The 20,654-nt window shown below is 44.9% G+C and overlaps 1 protein-coding gene across 1 annotated transcript; it reads left to right on the plus strand.

Annotated features, from left to right (window-relative positions):
- The first annotated feature begins 83 nt into the window (after nt 1-83).
- tkfc (triokinase/FMN cyclase) lies at nt 84-13,083 on the plus strand. The gene is made up of 16 exons (XM_066719931.1): nt 84-453; nt 978-1,167; nt 1,289-1,581; nt 1,713-1,791; nt 2,131-2,220; nt 2,319-2,353; nt 4,195-4,279; nt 4,406-4,495; nt 4,607-4,723; nt 6,716-6,838; nt 7,710-7,847; nt 8,168-8,274; nt 10,090-10,193; nt 10,490-10,523; nt 12,194-12,286; nt 12,425-13,083. Exons 1-16 carry the CDS (start codon nt 448-450, stop codon nt 12,638-12,640), a joined length of 1,800 nt encoding a protein of 599 aa, XP_066576028.1. The 5' UTR covers nt 84-447; the 3' UTR covers nt 12,641-13,083.
- The last annotated feature ends 7,571 nt before the right edge of the window (nt 13,084-20,654 follow it).

The following is a 20,654-nucleotide window of genomic DNA, read 5'->3' on the forward strand; positions in this document are numbered from 1 at the left end:
CTGAGCTTCACCGAGGAACTATACCAATCGAAACAACTGGAGGCTGGAGAATATATATGTATAAATACAGATCATAATCATTCAATAAAGTTATGCCAGCCCTGACGATATGGTCATTCATGGATTATATTTATTTTGAAAACCAAGTAGCCTAAATAAAGAAAAACAAGTACAATAACACACTATTAGTTTGAAAATATTGTGTATAAAACAGTGTTGAATAGAATATACAGATGTCCGATGTCAAAACGTCTCCTACATCACATGTTTCTAGTTAATTGGTCCGCTATCGCTCAGAGGACGTTATCAGGAGTGCAAAGGTCACGAACTGCAGAGAGAGCAGACGAGTGCGCAGTTTCTTTCTAATAAACGAGCTCCGGCACAGACTCCCTACCATCTACCGACTCGGCACCATTGTCACTGGGGTGAGAGAAAACTGCGGAGACCATGCAGGTGAGCAATGCCTCAGTATATCCCGGGCTGCATGCAACACAGGCACGTCAACGGAGGCGCCAGTGTTATCCTGTTGAGATCGGCCGACCTGTAGACAACCTACTTCAACGTGTCGTGAAACGCTACGGCGATTTATACACATCTGGCGAGCGCTGCAGTGTGCGTCACATCAGACATGCGCAGTGTTCGAGTGGAGCAGGCGAGCGGCGCAGTATTCAAAACGTATCCAATGGCTGAAAGGTCTTTGCTCATACAGTTGAACATGGAAAGCTTAGGCAACAACACTGTGTGGACTTCTGTTTTCTGCACTGAATGGCTTTGCACTCCTTTTTAATGAGTGTCACCAGGTCCTAGTCATTGGTATGCTGTATTGAGCTGATGAATACTTGAATGATCACCAGTGTTTTGTATGGGTTAACCAGTTCTAATTCACATAGTACACTGCATTGTAACTGGTAATTAAACAAAATGCGAGCTGAAAGACATTCGGGACATCTCTCTTGTTCCCTGTGGTGTATATGCAGGCTCAGAAGAAGCTGCTGAACAGTGTTGAGGGCTGTGTGGACGATGCCCTGTGGGGGCTGGTGAGCGGCTGTGGGGGTCTGTCTGTGCTGCAGGGGCATCGCGTGGCCCTGCGCTCCGACCTGGAGGCTCTGAAGGGCCGCGTTGCCCTGCTGTCTGGGGGCGGATCGGGGCACGAGCCAGCGCATGCAGGTATTGTTTAAATATTCTCACACAGTCTCGAACACACTGACACATCGGCTCTCTTACCTCTTATACTCTTATCTGGACAAGACCTCCTCTTTATGCGTCTCTGTGTCCTCCTCCCTCTCAGGCTATATTGGCAGAGGGATGCTGTCGGGGGCAGTAGCTGGGGCTGTGTTTGCTTCGCCCCCTCCCGGCAGTGTGTTGGCTGCAATCCTGGCTCTGTGGCGGGTTGGGGCGACAGGTGTGCTTCTCATTGTGAAGAACTACACAGGTGACCGCCTCAACTTTGGTCTAGCGCTGGAGCAGGCCCGGGCACAGGGGGTGCCTGTGGGCATGGTGATTGTGGCTGATGACTGTGCCTTCGCCGTGCCGAGCAAGGCTGGGAGGAGGGGCCTGTGCGGTACTGTGCTGATTCACAAGGTGAGCAGAATTTGAAGCAGAATCCAAAAGGTGTAAGGTTTCTCTAGGATCAGTACTTTACATACGGCAGCGTGTGTGTGTGTGTGTGTGTGCTGTTGGTGCCTCACTTCCCTTTACACCTCCTTCTGCAGCTAGCTGGGGCGCTGGCAGAGGAAGGGTGTCCCCTGGAGGAAATAGTGCAGAGAGTGACCGAGGTGGCCAGAGGGATCGGTGAGCAGGACGCAAACATGCACTTCTGCACAGTGCACACTCTGCTATGTAGTCAGGCCTTCAATATATCCTTGAGACACAGCTTTATTGAGCAGCTATCATAAGCTGTTCTCACACTTCCCATCATGCCACCCTAGTATGGTTACATCACATAAATACTCCACCTAATGTTACCACTTACACAAGACCACTGTACATTGTTTTCTGTGTTATTGACTGTGCGGGGTCTGCATTTATTGGACAGCCAGTGTTTCTAGGTGTCCTGGTGTATTCCCTTTTCTGCTTCAGCTCCATCCTTCCCTGTCTGTCTCGGCCCCAACCCATCCATTTCTGTTTAAGGTACTCTGGGGGTCAGTCTGTCTCCATGTAGTGTACCTGGATGCTGCCCAACCTTTGACCTGCCACTAGGGGAGATGGAGCTGGGACTGGGTGAGTGAAGGAGGCTCTGATGTGTGACACTCTGCAAACTGACATCAATAAATATTCATCAGTTTAACGCTCTCTCTCTCTCTCTCTCTCTCAAACAGGAATCCACGGGGAGCCTGGCATCAAGAGGTCAAAGGTCAGTGAAATGATACTATCATGCAGGTGTACATGCAGGTAACAGAAATGTCCACTATAATTACACTATGGGAGGAATAGAACTAGATGAAGTAACGCATGAGAGACCTAGGAGTCTATGTGGACTCCTCACTTTCTCCATCCAAACAATGTGGGGAAGCAATAAAAAAGGCAAACACAATGCTAGGGTATATTGTCAAAAGTGTAGAATTGAGAACAAGGGCAGTGATGTTCAGACTGTACAATGCACTAGTTAGAGCTCATCTGGATACTGTGTACAGTTCTGGGCTCCACACTTCAAGAAAGATATCGCTGCTCTAGAGGCAGTTCAGAGGAGAGCAACCAGACTTATTCCAGGTCTGAAGGGAATGTCCTACTGAGAGACTGAGGAACTGAACCTTTTCACCCTGGAACAGAGGAGACTACGTGGGGACTTGATCCAAGACTTCAAAATCATGAAGGGCATCGACCACATCAAACCAGAGGAGCTTTTCCAGATCAGCAGGGACACACGCACCCGGGGACACAAATGGAAATTGGGCTTCAAGGCATTCAAGGCAGAAAACAGGAGACACTTCTTCACACAGAGAGTCGTCACAATCTGAACAAACTCCCCAGCAAAGTGGTAGAAGCTGAAAGTTTGGGAACATTTAAAAATAGACTGGATAGGATCCTTGGATCACTCAGTTATTAATGGACACCAAACGAGCACAATGGGTCGAATGGCCTCCTCTCGTTTGTAAACTTTCTTATGTTCTTATGTTCTTATCACAGTTTAGAAAATTCAGCATGAGATTCAGTACCATCAGTAGGTATTAGGTGTCATAGCACAGGAAGCAAAGGCTTCTACATAATAAAGGATGCAATATAGAGTCCTGAGAGACCGCAAAAGTGTGAATCAGAGGCGTATGAAGCAAGAGAGACAGTTGAAAGCAATACCTGTGATGCCAGCTGTTTCCTGTAACTTACAGATGCACAACTCCAAACTACCAGGGCTGTTCTAACTTCTGCTTTTCATTTCCGAGCTCTCAATAATGTACACAGACAGATTATTTAATTAGGATAGTTTAGTCATCATCTTCTGATGATTTGTAGATTATTATCTTTGAGTTTTTATAAAGTTTATAAAGTTACAGTTGCATTTCTGATGGGTGACTATGAGTGTCCATTCCCTGGGGTTGGGGTGCTATTTCTAGTTTTTGTTTAAGCGCGAGGGTTGGACAAGGATAAGCTTTCTTATTTTCAAACATGAGATTAGGTTGCCTGTTTAGACAGGTTAAATGGGCCTTACATCACCGACATTTATTCTTAAGATTGAGGTTTGGGTTTCATTTTTCCAGTAAATGTCAACATGTTAGGTTTGTGTTTCAACTAGGTTAAGTAAGCTGGGGTGAGTTGCAGAGAGGGCATTACTTACCATGTTTTGCGTGAAGACGGTTGGGTTGATATTGTTATGATTATTATTTTTAAGCATTCAGCATGATTCATTATGACCTCTCTTGCTTTCAGATGTGTTTAAAGGGGTAGACTTCTGAAATCTCTGTGTGGATCCCCTGTGCAAGCAGTGTGACATAAAGCAACTGCTGACATAAACTGTACCATTGTGCACAAACACTGTTCCACTGTGCTCACATTACTCACACATGAGCGGGCCTGTCCGCCTGCCAGGGATCTGTCTCCCGTACCTGCCAGCCTAGGCACACATACTGCACAACATCTGTCTGAATCCTGAAGGATGCTGAGGATAGGGAAACTTTTCAAAACATTTACCCCCTGCTTTGTAAAAAAATAAAAATATATGGTTGACTGGGTAATAACTGGTATTTATGGTATGATTGACAGGTGGGCACTGCAGATGAGGTGGTGAGGACCATGATAGATCACATGACTGACCCCTCCAGCCAATCACATCTCCCTCTGAAAGCAGGTTTGGCTCTGAGCTGTACAAATATTGTACTTAGTGTGAGGCACACTACACAGCGTGGTGTGATGTAATTCATGCATTTCGTTCCTTATGCTGCTGTTGTGTTAATTGTGGTGTTGTTGTCTCCAGGGGACAGTGTAGTGCTGGTGGTCAATAACCTGGGTGCTCTGTCCTGTCTGGAGATGGCTGTCATTACGGGCTCAGCCATCCGCTGCCTCGGTGAGACTGATGGTGCCACCTTTCCTCTTCCACTCTCTGTTTGCCCTTTCTCTCCTCTTCTCCCTCCCTCTCACTTTCCCCCTTCTAACGTATTTCTCCTTCCCAAATCAGAGGGTCGGGGCTTGTGCATTGCCAGGGTGATGTCAGGCTCTTTCATGACATCGTTAGAGATGGCAGGCGTGTCCCTCACTCTTTTGCTAGCCAACCGGGAAACCCTGAGGCTGTTTGGTGAGTGCCACCCCTTCACTGCACTTTCTTACAACGTCTGTTACTGTAGCATCGCATTAGAGTTATTACAATACATTGAACTACACTGTTGTAGCGTAAGGTACATTTATAAATTTCAGTTAAAGAAATGAATTTAAGTATCACCTTATCAAGAATCCTAGAATCTTGTTGAACTCAATTTCTGCAATAATTGGATGCAGACACCAATTCCAAAGATATAAATTCTCAAATTTATTAAAAACAAAGATAAAATGTAGCACTACACTAGTTATACAAAAAGGGAAAACTAATTAAAATTCACTCAAGATCAACAAATCAAAGACAAATCATTTCCATGACCAAATCAAAGAACATGGAATCACATATGATAACACAAAACGTTACACAAAATTACAAATGCATTGACTACAATACCGGTTAGTAAGACGAAGGTGAGTCTCTCATTAGTACTGTTAGTTGGACATCAAATAACTATGCAGGTTAGTATTTATGTCAAATAACTTCTCGTTATATATATCAGTCTCATTTACGTTTGGGTGCCGAGAAAGATCCTATCATTTCTTGTTACCACAATTTCCCTTAACTGATTATTATTCAATGATTAAGGATAGGCAGGGCCACCTATAATCTGTTGTCTATTAACTTGTGTCAATTTCAGACTAAACAGTTAAACAGGAATGAGAAGATATTTCTCGGCGTTGTCAAACAAAACAGTTTAATGCAACACACATTTATATTTAAGAAAATACTAAATGATATTACACATTCTAAAGTTTATGACTCACGGAATAACATTTCTAATTGATTTCTCAAATGTCATGAATGATAAACTCCAAACTGTTAAACTTATCTGAACTTCGTCGCAGAGAGGCCTCTCTGTCTTCGGGATCAGATAAAAACACACGGCACGAGGTTCCACGGGGCGGGACGAGGTCCGTGTGGTTTGGAACAAAGGCAGTCCGGTTCGGCTTCGTCCAATAACTTCCTGAGTCGATGCTCCTGGAAGTTGGGGTTTCTCGAAAGTAGAGTCTTTTCCAAACAGATTTTCCACTGGTTTGAAGGCTCCAAGGTTGTGCACAGGATTCTTCTTTGCAAGCAGGGTTTTCCACCGTAGTTACTACGAGGAAAGCAGGGCCCTGTTTGTTTCCAAGGGTCAAGTTTCTTAAGACTCAATAGCTAATTAAATGACTGAACACTTCTGTATTACAGTCGACTTAGTCAATTGTCCAGCTGCATACACTCCACTGATCAGGTGGGCACAGGCGGGCAGCGCAGGTTCTAAAGTTCTTTAATTAATAAAGTCCTTTAAAAGAATTCTTCATACGGCTCAATCTCCTTCTCCCAGTTAACTCTTCTGTTGCCGGCAAAGACTTAGTTGGTTTCGGGTTCCAGTTCTGGCAACAGAGCTACAAGTTGAGCTGTGGCAGTGATTTACCGGTTCAGGTGAGAGAGTTAGAAAAAGTGCTGTGCGCTACCTTTTATACCTTTTAGATCATAGGCGATTGGTTCTTGAGTTTGCGAGGTTGGATTTGTGCCAGACCCCAATCTCCTATTGGAGGGGGGCTCGATTTATGCCTGATGCCAATCCATGCCATCTTTTGGAAATGCCGGTTGGCCTGGGTTCGTAGCTCTGTTACGGGATTTCGGCTCTCGCCCGCTTCAAAGGGATTTATGACCTCCAGGCCATGTTTCCCAGACATTTTTACAGCAGGGATTCCAAGCCATTTGGCCCATTCTAGGTGAGCCGACTCCCAAGACTGTCACTTTGACGTAGAACAGTTCATGGGCCGATGAGCTCGGGAATTCTGGTAACTTTGGGGGAGAGGTCTTCTTTAGATCAGAGCTGCAGCTCAGGGCTAGAATGCCCTTATCACAATACACCCCCCTTAACGCTACAGTGTCTACTAGTGTACAAGGCACAATGCTGTCTGTGTGCAGGAATTGTATTATACATCTTCTTCTCAATGATTGCCTCTTTTTGTTTCTCTCCAGACTCCAAAACTACAGCTCCTGCTTGGCCTAACATCAGCAGTGTTCCCCTGACTGGGCAGATCCGCACTGTAAAGACATCTTCACAGGAGAAGACCACAGAACCAGAGGAAATGACAAAGGAGGGTAGGACACACACAGAGTGTATCACACACCCAGCCAGTATAGCACACACACACACACACACACACACACACACACACACACACACACACACACACACAGAGTACTCCACTTAGGACAAGTGTTGTCATGATACCAGAATATTAACTTTGATGCCGATACCAGGTTTAGTATCACAATACTCAATACTTGAACCGATACTCAATACCGAAACGATACCTGAACAATATGCTGATAACTGGGTAAAAAAAAAAAGAATTCTAAAACTACAACACCATATTAAATAACAGAATAAAATATTTCTCTCACGAGCAGCTCATTTGTTAAAGAACAGCAGTTTTAAGTTTTTGGCCAGGAAAACAAGTGTCCATGTGTTTCTCTGTCAGCCTAATGCCTCTAGGACTGCAGATTATGCCAGATGTGCTGAAAACTCATTTTGATGCACAGCTGGAAACTGGAATGCATTCTTCACATACATTTGCTCATGCATGGCCATGATATCGGTCAAATGATCTTCATTATACCGATGATTCATCCATTACAATTTAATGCATTCGTGAATGGTTTAGTTGCGAAATGAGAAACTATTTTTCATGCGACATTTACATTGAAACATTATTCTACTATCAACTAAATTCTAAATAATTTTGACTGATAATGACCTAAAAGTAATGTGAAATGTACTCGTAAGTTATGGCAGCAATACAGCTACTTCGCCCTGGCCAGAGCATTGCACCCTGAGCTTCAAAGTAAATACTGCAATAATGTTAGCTTAACAAAAAATTATAAAACGTCAACATTTTGATCAAACCTGACAGTCACACACATGCCGAAAGCACAGCACATAGGCTACCCAGTGTGTGTTGTCCTGCAGGTCCCCACTCTGCCCTGCTGCGGAGAGTGCTGGATCACGTGTGCGTCTCTCTCCTCGCTCGCCAGGAGGAACTGAATAAACTGGACCGAGCGGCGGGGGACGGAGACTGTGGCAATACTCATGCACGGGCTACTCGGGGTGAGTGTCAGGCCTACACACACAATCACACACACACACCCCCAACCTGTTACACAACAAACAGACAGGTATATGTTTATATGAAAGTTATGGTTTATCGGTTGGCTAGTTTACTTAACATGATTCCATCATTCGTTACATGTTTGAAAAGAGTCATGTAATTTGTTATTTGTGGTTTGTTGGTATTTTGCTATTAAAACACATAACCTAATGTACCTTATTAGCGTCTGCTGTTATTCAGCATTTCCTCAAAGGTCGGATTTGTTGTTGTTGTTGTTTGTGCCAATAATCTGCTGCTGATTGGCTCATGGTATCTGCAGCCATCCAGGAGTGGCTCCAAGGTCATGTGATTCCACAGTGTCCAGGGCAGCTGCTCTCTTCTCTCGCTGGATTGGTGCAGGAGCGCATGGGCGGGTCTTCGGGGGCAGTGAGTGATGTGCATTCAGTTCTGCATGAAGGGTCTGAGGGGTGTACTACGAAGGGAGTTTAACTTACTCAGATTTCACTCGGGGTTATCAAGGAAAGTCAGGGTTGACAAACTCTGATTGCCTAAACTGGTGTTAAACGGCACTATGACGGTGGTTAAGATGTCAGTTAGTTGACTCGGTGTTAACTTAACTGGAGTTAGTTCGCGTTCACGTGAAGTGTGTGCACAGTGTCTGTGCGCCGGACTGTCCCCGGAGCAATGCAGCTGATAATGTCAGGATATGAGTGTTTAAAGAAAGGTTAGCGGCTAAATGTAACACCGTGTCGGCCAACAAAGCCAGGGAGGCCTGTTGGCAGTGCATTGCCGACAGAGTACATTCGTAAGAACAATGTTCTTGTCATATGTTCTCTATTTTGTCTTATGGATTCTTCTTTTATTTGTAATATGATTATTTTATGATTGTTTATGTCTTTAATTGTCTTGAATATAAGTAGAAGTTTTAAGGACAAAATAATGTAGGCTAGCCTACATGTCAGATCAAATACGATATGATCAAATACCTGAACATTGATGCTGTGAAATGACTTCCTATTCACTTAATCCCAGTCATGTTCTCCCAGGGGTGCTCTAATGGGGATATGCGTAGTCAATCACACCAATCACCCTCAGGATTCCTATGGAAAAAAATGTGTTGTGTATATAGGCCCAGCCTATGCATATTAAAAATAGACCAAGTATTTTTATATTGCGAATTACTTGCGATCGCAAAAAAAGCCTCTTTGATCTTTAGAAGGCTTAAACGGCCAGGGACACAACAAATGCATCCAGCAGTTCAGTGAGAGCAAGAGCCACCTTGCGAGCTGCACTGCAGACAGTATTCCTGCTCAGAAGTGCAGCATCACCGATGGGATACATGAAGTGTCCACTGACAAAATACCGCACAGCAACAGTGAGGGCATCACTCCGGCGAGTGGCATTGAGACGTCTGACCCTAGAAGCGGCAAAGACACTGAATTTCCTCAGATGAGAATCGATGTCTTTCAAAGAGAGCATCATCAGGGTGAGCTAGAGGAGTTGCACAGTCTCTAAACACCCTCGCCCTGCGGAGTGAGCCTCTCACAACCCGTGCCCAATGTCAATTGGGTCTCGACAAGACTGTTGTCGTAGAGGCGGTGCTTATACAGGGTGACACCGAGTTAACCACGAAGATTACCTGCTCGGAGCAGTATAGCAGTATAGAGATTGCTATGACAACATACCTCAGGTAAAACTTATCCACCTTCGCAGTGCAGGTTAACCGGGAAGTTACACCCGACCTCGCAAACTTACTCCTGAACTTACCTGGATAAGCCAGTTACCTCGCTTCGTAGTACAGCCCTCTGGTCTAGTTCACACATCTGTTTAATAATCATACGCTACACAAAAGACAGTTGGCTGACGTAACATCCTGACATGTGCTGATAGTGTTAATTTCTTGCTTCCATAATCCAATTCTAATACATTTTTGACTGACAAGATATTTTACATGAATTGTTACCTGACTTATGCATTTACCCTTCTTTGAAATGGAGGAAGGGGGTTGGGTCTAATTTGTTCTCACTGATGTAAAAAAACTACTTTTAATATTCTTTGCCTGAAACATATCTGAGTCATGAGTTAGTTGGTAGAGTGTTACCTTTTGGATGATTTGTGATCAAATAGTAATTGTTTATATCCTTAGTTTAACCCGAATCTTACTGTATCTCCCGACCCTCCCTGTATGGCTAAAATATAGCCTTAAAAATAGACATGACTGTGTGTCTGTGTTTGTCTCAGCTCTACAGTCTGTTCCTGACAGCTGCTGCTGTCCCCCTCAGAGGACATAATGATGCTGGTGCATGGGCTGATGCAATGCATGCTGGGACAGAGGCCATGAAAAGGTGAGGCTCCACAGACATGAGCCCCTAAGAGACAGGACTAGGACACCCTGTGATGATGACTGAAAATTTTTAGAAAAAGGCAAATCATTGCAGCTGTGAGAAGAACGGTCTTCTTAAATCAAGTATTGCTACTTCTAAAGCTGCCTAGAAATCTCCACTTACAACCTGACTACCTGTCTACTTATTGCAAGGATTGTTGCTCCCTCTGCCCAGTGAGTGACTTCAGTCCTATGCTGTGTCTGGTGTACAGCCCCTCCTGGCGGTAGCAGTGTGTAACTGCAAACTTTTTTGTGCAGGTATGGCGGAGCAGAGCCTGGGGACAGGACCATGGTAAGAGCTTCAGAACAGCAGATGGTACAGTGTGTCCGACCCCACTCCCCGGGCATGACATTTCTCAGTGTGGCTCCCCTGTTCGTATCCCCACACTCTCCTCAGAGTGCCCTGTTCCTCTTGCTTCCTGTCCCAGGCTTGCTGTGAGAAGTGCAGCTTCTCTCTGCTCTCTCTGTAAACTAGCAGTGTGGGTCTGTGAATGTACTGTGCTCTGTGTGTATCAGTGTATAAACCCTTATCCCTGTGTGTAAGTATATGACCCCATTCACACTTGAGATTTGGGCCGGCCTAACTCATATGTGAACAGGGTCATAGATTTAGGCCGGCCCTGGTCCGGGTCAAAACTAGTCCCGCTTTTTGACCCGGCCTAAATCTTTCGACCCGGCCTAAATGTGAATGTGAACGCACCGGGCCCTGGGCCGAGTGGAAAGCGTCAGTGTGTGACGCAGCTCAAGCCCCGCCCCCAGAGACTGCGTGTCTGAGAGACGTGGAATAAACACAGAATAAACACAGGCACCAAGACAGCTCACACACTGCAGGACACACAGTATTGTCTCTATATTGTTTGAATGTCATATCGATCTATAGCCTTAAATGTACTGTTACATTTCGCTAGCTCACATCTTTATATATATTATAAAAGTCTAGGCTAAGTAATGAGTTATAATGTAAACAGTTCAAACTACTTGGTCAATTTAAAGTAAAACAAGTGTGTGTAGCTGGTAAACTTGCTATTGTTTTTTCTTGTACTAAAGTATCATTGAAGTCTGAAATTTAACAGCATTCATTTTACACGTGGAAATTGCATTGTGAAATTGTGAACAGGACCATAACTTTATTAATTATCTGAATTTTGCATTAAAACAATATAAATTTAACCGAAGCAGGTTTCCATTCAAATCAGTGCATTTTAATACGAGACCAGCTGTTTACTATCCAATCCGAAATGCAGTTATATTGGGCTGAGCAGTAAAATCACAAATGCCAGCGTTAAAGGTAAAAACTGGGATGATGCAGAAATGAAAGCGCTACTTACAGTGTCAATGGAAGATAAAGTTAAAAAAAAAAAACGCCGTAAGTGTCCAGCGCTGCTGTCTGAGGATAAAACTATAGATTAATCACAGAGGCTGCTTTCGATGCATACGATTTCATACTAATGTATACGATTTCTTGTGATTTAATGCAGATGTCCTAATAAAGGTGCTTCGCTTTCGGGTGAATTGTATAACAGCACTTTTAGACTTGCAGAACCGAAGATAGACATTTGAAATGGGAAATATATAAATTAGATTCCCCATTGAACCAGCACATTTTTAATTATTTTAGAAAGCTTCGGCTGCAAAGGGTTAAGATTACTTATTAAAATATAGAACAATAGCCAATCGATATTAATAAGTTGTGATTATAAATACATCGCATACACCTGTAAGCAGATCTAATATCCTGCGTCACTGGTTTGTTTGAGCAGATTTGTTTATTCCCGGCATGCATTTCGTTTAGGCCGCCTTTTTGCCTGCATATGTGATGCACTTAGGCCTCCTAAAACCGGAAAAAAATCCGGACTAAATTTGAGTCGGCCCAGGGCCGGCCTAATAAGTGTGAACCGGGTCTATGAACCCTTCTCTGTTCTGGTGTATTCACCCCTCTTCTTTCTTTACTCGTCTGCACAGCTGGATGCCCTGTGCCCTGCAGTGGAGGAGTTGAGGAAACTGTCTTCAGCACCAAACGATGGACAGATTGCAGTGCTGCAGCGAGCTGCGGAGGTACAGGACTGACTTTCAAATATTCAGCACTAGGACTTGGCATATTGAAGAGCAAACAAGTGGTAAAAATATGAATGGATAACATGTCCAGGCAATAACTTGAACTGAATCAGCTTTCTCTCTCTCTCTCCCCATCAGCGGGCCGATAGGGGCGCAGAGTCGACGCGAGACCTCACGGCCAGGGCGGGGCGAGCCAGTTACATCGCTGCAGAGCGGCTGACCCTGCCTGACCCCGGCGCCGTGGCCATAGCAACCATACTGAAGGCAGTCCTCAGTGCCCTGAAGGAAGGGGCGGAGGCCAGCCAATCAGAGAGCACACTTCCAGGGGCTGGGATCCCATTCCCAATTAAGTGAAGACAGGGATCAATCAACTAAATCAGATAACCAGTGTGCTTCATGCAAGTCTTTTTAATGGGGAGCACCATTTCAGAGCACTCATAAAATGAGGCTGTGAAAGGACCACTAAAGCAAAACCAAGTGATCAATTTTCAGATTCATTTGCTTAGTGACTCAACACAATACAATTCAAATCAATGTGATGGTGTTACTCAGTGTAACAAGGATAATTATCAGCCATTTTTATACTTTGTTCAGACCAGCAGGGGGTGCTCTTTGGAAATCCACACTACAGCGCTGCCCACTCCCACCCTGCACACTCATAGGGGAATTGATCTGGATGAGCCGATCACTGTGCTCAGTCAGCTGGGGCTGTGCTGGGGAAATGTGTCTGGCCTGTAGCCTGTGCCCGTGTGAACAGCGACTATTCCTGGTTCAGAATTAAAGCATTCCTGACTCACTCTGGAGTTATCATTACTGTGATGCTGAGCTCCCAGTACTGCTGCGTGTGTCTGTATGTGCAGGCGTGTGTGTGTGAGTGTGAGTGGTCTTATTCAACACTGCTGATCTTGTGCTTCCTGATGTGTAACTGTTCAGCACTGGACTGCATATTGTGATGAAGCACAATCAACATAGCGAATAAAGCCAAATGAAAGTGAGACATACATAGCGAGGATGTTTTATTATTTTTTATATTTTGTTTTGCCTAGCCATAAAAATGTTACAATACAGTATACAATGAAAATGTATGTTGATCAAAATATATTTAGTGCTAAATGAATAAGGAACAGGATAAAAGGAGGAGTCTGATCACGTTAAAATGTAATGTATCCAGTATAATGGAGACATATATCACTAAGAATACGTGCCTACTAAAATGAGAAATGTGTACATGCAGATTATATGCATCTGACCAGAGTCCAATTGCTTTGTGTTTCATTCAAAGCTCTGCAATGCTCAGCAGTTTCCATTGAACACAGACCTGGAAACTTCATTTGTTCCCTCTGTTGAGTCAACCCTCTTGGAACTTAAGTAGAATACAAAGCCACGTCAAAAATAAATATCCTTGTAAGTTATATATCATTCATTAAAAACATCTCAACGCCACACGCTACTCCCATATAAACACCAGTAAACGGGAAGACAAGCAAATCTAATGGTTACAATAGAAAACTTACCTAAACCATCTGTTTTGCAGGTTATAACTTTAAAAAATAAACTGGATTTCGTTTCTTAAAATCTTTTGAACGCAAATAAAGAATAAAATCAGCAATAAAATCTTTCCAACGTCCCGACCCTTCTACCACTCAATGCCATTAAACTGATTACAATGCGTCCTATCCAAACAAAGTCAATCCCTGTCGAGGTCACAGTGCGCTTCTGTATTCACTTCAAGGGTGTACAGAGACATCGGGCAGTTAATGTACAATATATAATATAGTGCATCTGTTATTCAGCCTGTAAAAAAAAAATCGCACACTGATGAGACGGAATCACTCGTCCCGTCTTTAATGTCATCTACTCCATAACTTCTTTCACACTATGATTTATGTGCTACTGTTGAAGTTAATTGAGGTCTTGTAAATATTATACAAAAGACAAACTGAAAATACATTTTAATTTAAAATTTAAGTATTAGAGTTCAATCACTTGTTTGGTTTGTGTGCGTCCCCATCTTTGTTTCTTAAAGGGATGCCCTGTGCATGTGGTACAAAATAAACATTATGGGCTATGGGCTGGTTTTATTAAAGCAAATGTGGCCGATACGGCAGTGTGGACGGGAAATTTACAACAACTGGTTTTCATTATGTGGATAATGCCTGAATAGACTACGCCACCCTTAGTTTATATAGAGGTAGGGGACCTCTGGATCATGACCAATAATATGGGATCCTGACTCACACAAGTCCCTTCAATCAAATGAAAGTCACAGTCACAAATACAGTTGTGGTTTTACAAACCAGTTTTATTAAATGACAGGATAATTAAACAATGACCATAGGTCATTTAGGTCATTTATTTAGTTCCCTAAATAAGTTAGAAGAGAACCAGTTCGCTTTCACCAGTATCAGAAGGACTCAAACAGAGCTGGACTGCAAGAGTTTTAGCTGCACCTGCAGTTTAAGAAAAGCAGACCAGAAATTAGAGGCTGAATCTGAACAGAGACTGATTGGTCACTTACTTCTGCTTAAAGAGTGACAGTGCAGAGAGCCTTTCACAGGTGACACTTATTTGAAAGAAAAACGCGAGGAAGTAATACTGAAGTATGGAAACGCTGTGCGATGGGCTGTAAGACCTTCACCGGGAAAGATGAGTTAAACACAGCGAGCAACACAGTGCGAGGGCCTGGACACCATTCAATGCGTCCATCATCAGCAGAGACATCACGTCTCATCCAGAGCTCCGTGCTGCGCTGCGTCGCTTCAGAGGAAACTGCGCTGATTCACAGACGGGTTTGCGGACGCGCCGTCTCACTTCCAGGAGTATAAAAGCGCGCAGGCGCAAACTGCAGGGCCTTGACCAGCCATTGTGCACAAGAAGCGCGCAGTCTGACTCTCCAGTCACAATGGCTGCGATGCTCTTTCTCTAAACTCGCCCTGCTGAGGAACAGGACGCCTCTACAGTTCTCTTCCCGAAACTGCACAAGAAAACAGCTGTAAGGTCGGGCCTCTGTCCTGGACTGAGAGCCTGTACTGGCTGTAGATTAGCGGCCGCTGGCTCATTTGGCGGGAGAGTCCCGGGCTGCTCGGCTGTGTCGCTGGACTCGGGCTCAGTGCGCTTGCGCTGCTGTGTCGGCGCTGAATGATGTGCAGATCAAATGTTGATGCTGCGGGACGTGGTTACTGGAGACTAAAACAGTTCAGTTGGCTTATTTCAATCAGCCCGCGGGGTTTCAGTTTGCGAAACGCTCGTTGTTTCTGTGTTTAGTCACTCATTTGCAGTGCTGGTGTGTGTGACAATATAACATTTTGCAGTGTGGACGCATTATGTTCAGCGGGCGATGCTTGGCTCTTCAGACTGTGCAATGTGTGCGTTTGCTGCAGTGAATGGACTGGACGGGGTTGGGGGGGCTTATAAAGGGGGGGTGCTAGAAAACGTCATAGCCCCGGGATCAATGAGGTTTAATGCGGGCCTGTATGTAGGACTACAGACATGTCACACATGTGGTCGTATGTCGTGACCCACGCCCGTGCATTAAGTTGGTCTTTCCAGTATGTATGTCCACACTTACTGTACTTAACTGTATAAATTGGAAGTTGAAAAATGGATCATATCTTGAATTGCTTCGTTGAAATGTAAATTTTAATTTGTAATGTTGATGCCTTGTACGTAACTGTGTTCTTGCACTTTGTATTGCACTTATGTTGTAAGTCGCCCTGTAAGGGCGTCCGCAAAGAAATAAAAATAATAATAATAATAATGACATCACAATGTGATGTGTACGTCACAGTGGTCTCCCATGTTTAAAAGCCATCTGATAAACCCGCACAGTCTACAGTTCAACGCATTGAAGAAGCAACTATATTATATACTGCAAAGCTCTTCAGCATTTTGACGATGGAAAACAGAAAGACCATGAAAACCGTGAGCTTTCGCTGAATTAATGAATTGATGTCAAGTTATTCATTAATTGATTTGAAGTGTCAATATCTTATGTTGTATTAGTATGATTTGTTAATTAGTTACCAAGTGTGTTACTGATTAACTGTTAACTGTACTATTGTAGTGAGTTGTATAAGTATATTACTGTAATGTGCTAGTGAGCTGTTGCAGTGAGCTGTGAGTGTGTTACACCACTGTGCTAGTAAGCTTGTCAGTGTGTAACTGTGCTGTGTGTTAATGTTAGTTTGCTGTTTTAGTGAGCTGTGTGTGAGTGTGTTACTGCCCTCTGCTACTGAGCTGTGTGTATCTGTAACTGTTTGTGTGTGTATTGAGTTTTATTGTCCTTGTGTGTGTATTCATATGTTATATGTGTTAATTGACATTGCAGAGTGCCCCAGAGTGCTCTGATGAATGTATCAGAGTTGTTGTGCGCAGTCTGCTGCAGCAGCTGTGCCCCATCTCCAGTGACAGGAAGCTGCAGCGCAGGCGGGAGGCGCTGGAGGACATCCTGCTGCTGCAGGTATCCGTGCTGGTGTCCAGGTCTCCAGGGAAGGTGATCTTCCTGCAGAAGCTGTGGACGGCAGGGCTGCTGTCACAATGCGACCTGGATCGCACGGCAGTGGCCCCTGTACTCCTGGAGCTGTGGGAGGATTTGACCCTGGATGGGGACCTGCGTGTGGCCGACCTGGAGAGCAGTCCAGTCCTACAGCAGAGACTGGCCAGCGCAGTGGCCAACAGGCTGCTGCCCGACGTCCAGCCCTCCGTCTGCCCCACCGTGGGCTTCAGGCCCGCAGTCCTCGCTCAGGCCCAGGAGCTGAGTGACACCAGGGAGGCTGAGGAGCCGACACCTGCGGTACGTACAGTGTGGGCAGCAGCCCTGGAGCTGCCCAAACACACACACAATGTTTGAGCCAAAGCATGATCAGATACAAGAAAAAGCATAACTTTTCAGGACTACATCTATACATTAAGTTATGATCATATAATTCCGTGAGTGTATCTATTTCATAATTTACAATCAACTAGACATCAATATTTTTCTTGGCATTTGTGTGAATAATAATTAATGTATAATGTATGTGTTGGTGTAAAGATTTTAAGGCCTGAAAGGGACCTTGAATCTACTCAATCATATTGACACTCATAAAACTTTAAACAATACATCTTCAAACTAAAAGCTGCTGTGCGCAGCAAACACGGTCCACAGTCGTTGAATTAAGGAAACACACAAATACTTTGATACTGCACTAATAATAATATACTGAACACATTCACAGCTTAAACAGGTTTGTTTAGTTTTACACAGTACAGCAATTAACCTGCCAAATAGCCTGTCGTTAATTAACAGTCTTAAATTGGACTTTATTGCATATATCTGTATTGTTTGTTAACATTTGCAGCTGTACAGTAGACCTTGGCAAAATGGCAGCTTTGCCCACATTTTCTACCACATGTGAATGAACAGGGCAGCGCTTGTATTATTCATTTTTCTGGCAGCAACAGATTGGCACCTTTTCCCATGAAATGAGTCAGTGTGTTACTGCCCTCTGCTACTGAGCTGTGTGTATTGAGTGTTATTGTCCTTGTGTGTGTATTCATATGTTATATGTGTTAATTGACTTTGCAGAGTGCCCCAGAGTGCTCTGATGAATGTATCAGAGTTGTTGTGCGCAGTCTGCTGCAGCAGCTGTGCCCCATCTCCAGTGACAGGAAGCTGCAGCGCAGGCGGGAGGCGCTGGAGGACATCCTGCTGCTGCAGGTATCCGTGCTGGTGTCCAGGTCTCCAGGGAAGGTGATCTTCCTGCAGAAGCTGTGGACGGCAGGGCTGCTGTCACAATGCGACCTGGATCACACGGCAGTGGCCCCTGTACTCCTGGAGCTGCGGGAGGATTTGACCCTGGATGGGGACCTGCGTGTGGCCGACCTGGAGAGCAGTCCAGTCCTACAGCAGAGACTGGCCAGCGCAGTGGCCAACAGGCTGCTGCCCGACGCCCATCCCTCCATCTGCCCCACCGTGGGCTTCAGGCCCGCAGTCATCGCTCAGGCCCAGGAGCTGAGCGACACCAGGGAGGCTGAGGAGCCGACACCCGCAGTACGTATAGTGTGAGCCGCAGCTCTGAAGGTCCCCAAACACACACAATGTTTGAGCCAAAGCATGGATTATTATTTACTTATGTACAAGACTGAATTAGTGTGCTTTACTAAAAGGATAGACTGGTTTAGTTCAGTTCGATTGTTTAGGATCCCACTGGAAAACATTTCTATATGCTGTTATTAATTGACATCTATGTCTTAGTTTGCTGCTGATCCTGCAACAGCCATGTGCGTCAGTCCCTCCTGCGTGTCACACAGCCGCACACTGCGCATGACGGCCTCATCAGCAGAGCTCTGTGTGTAGCGTTTGTACTGAGAGATTCTGCCCTTTCTGCACACAGACCCGTCCAACACAGCCAGGAGCAGCAGGGCAGGCCAGAGGGGAGCCGGCACATCTCCCAGCAGGTACGTTCTGATGCGATGAGTCTCTCAGTGGGAAGCGCGCCGTCTCTCTCCAGTGGGTTAGTTGGTTTTCATAAGGAGCACTTGAAAATGTATTTCACAGGAGTAGCAATTGTTTTTTCTGTAGTTTCCTTCAACACTTGAGCTTTGAACCGAATCCAGAGGCCAGAGTAACAGGACAGAGTGGGGAGGCGATGAAGGGGGACAGAGACAGTGACGTGTGTTTTGCTCTGTGTTTCAGGGACTGCAGAGGGGGGTGGCAAGACCAAGCGCACCAAGAGGAGGCGCATTCGCCGCTACTGACTGACCATGATCTCGGCCGCACTGTCCCACATTCACCGTGTGAGGGTCCCTTAATAAACAAATTGGCCTGCCGCCAAATTAATGCATTACAGATGTTTTTATGGTGTTTTTGTGTTTTTGTAAATAACCATATAATGAATAAATAAGCAGCACAGATGTTTGCTGTAATATTACTGCAATCTACCAGTCCCACGGCCACAGACCAGCACTCTTCTTCCAGGCCAACACTTCCACGTTCCCCCACTAGATAACACCATCACCCTTACTTACCAGTCACTTCTCCCAGCTCCCCTCAATCAATCAATCAACATTCCTGAACACCATGTGCACTTGTTCAGTCACCCTGTGCTCCCATTCGCTCTGCACCTCCCAACTTGGTGTCCTGCTTCCCTCTGCTCTACATATAAACCCCTCACTGGCTCTCACACTGTGTGAAGTTTGGTCAGTGTTTGTGACATTGTTGAGTAGTGTCTCAGTGCTGTGTTATATTGTTGTATCCTTGATCTCCTGATTTACCTCCCAACCATGACTTTGGACTTTCCTTGATTTCCTGTTTGCCTGATCGCTTACCTGTGACCCTTACCTGTGTAGCGTTATGTTGGGTGTATTTGGATAAGAGCATTTTGGCTCTGAGCTGAAGCACTGATCTGAAGAAGACCTCTCCCCCCCCAAAGTTATCAGATTTCCTTAGCTCATCAGCTTGGAGCTGGTTTGCATCGGGGTGACAGTTTTGGGGAGGATGGCACCGAGAATAGGCCAAATAGTTTGGAATTCTGCTATGAGATGTCTGGAGAAAGGGGCCTGTAGGTAATAAAAAAACTCTTTGAAGTGGACGAGAGCCGAAATCCCGACATAGAGGTACGAACCCGGGCCAACCGGCATTTCCAAAAGATGGCATGGATTGACATCAGTCATAAATCAAGCCCCCCTCCAATAGGACACTGGGGACTGAAACCGAAATCCAATCTCAAAAACTCAAGAACCAATCACCTATTGATCTGACAGACATATAAAGAACAGTGCACGGCCTCTTTTTCTCTCTCTCTCTCTCTCTCTCTCACCTGAACCAGAAACTCGCTGCCACAGCTCAACCTGTAGCTCTGTTGCCTGAACCGGAACCAGAAACCAACCAAGTCTTTGCCGGCAACAGAAGAGTTAAACTGGGAGAAGGAGATTGAGCCGTACGAAGAATTCTTTTAAAGGACTTTATTAAATAAAGAACTTTACAGACTGCGCTGCCCGCCTGTGCCCACCTGATCAGTGGAGTTTTACAGCTGGACAATTGACTAAGTCGACTGAATACGAAAGTGTCAGTCATTTAAATAGCTATTGAGTCTTAAGAAACTTGACCCTTGGAACCAAACAGGGCCCTGCTTTCCTCAAAGACTTTGTCTTCAAGTAACTACGGTGGAAAACCCTGCTTGCAAAGAAGATTTTGTGCACAACCTTGGAGCCTTCAAAACAGTGGAAAATCTGTTTGGAAAAGACTCTACATTCGCGAAACCCCAACTTCCAGGAGCATCGACTGAGTGGAAGTTCTTGGACAAAGCCGAACCGGACTGCCTTTGTTCCAAACCACACGGACCTCGTGCCGTGTGCTGTTATCTGAGCCCGAAGCCAGAGAGGCCTC

This window comes from Amia ocellicauda, chromosome 13, assembly GCF_036373705.1.
Source record: "Amia ocellicauda isolate fAmiCal2 chromosome 13, fAmiCal2.hap1, whole genome shotgun sequence".
NCBI classification, from domain to species: Eukaryota; Metazoa; Chordata; class Actinopteri; order Amiiformes; family Amiidae; genus Amia; species Amia ocellicauda.

Excerpts from the sequence above, each read along its gene's own strand:
- tkfc (XM_066719931.1), top strand. Across the intron at positions 1,792-2,130 it reads CGAGGTGGCCAGAGGGATCG|GTACTCTGGGGGTCAGTCTG; the intron begins GTGAGCAGGACG and ends TTTCTGTTTAAG. Across the intron at positions 10,524-12,193 it reads AGCCTGGGGACAGGACCATG|CTGGATGCCCTGTGCCCTGC; the intron begins GTAAGAGCTTCA and ends TCGTCTGCACAG.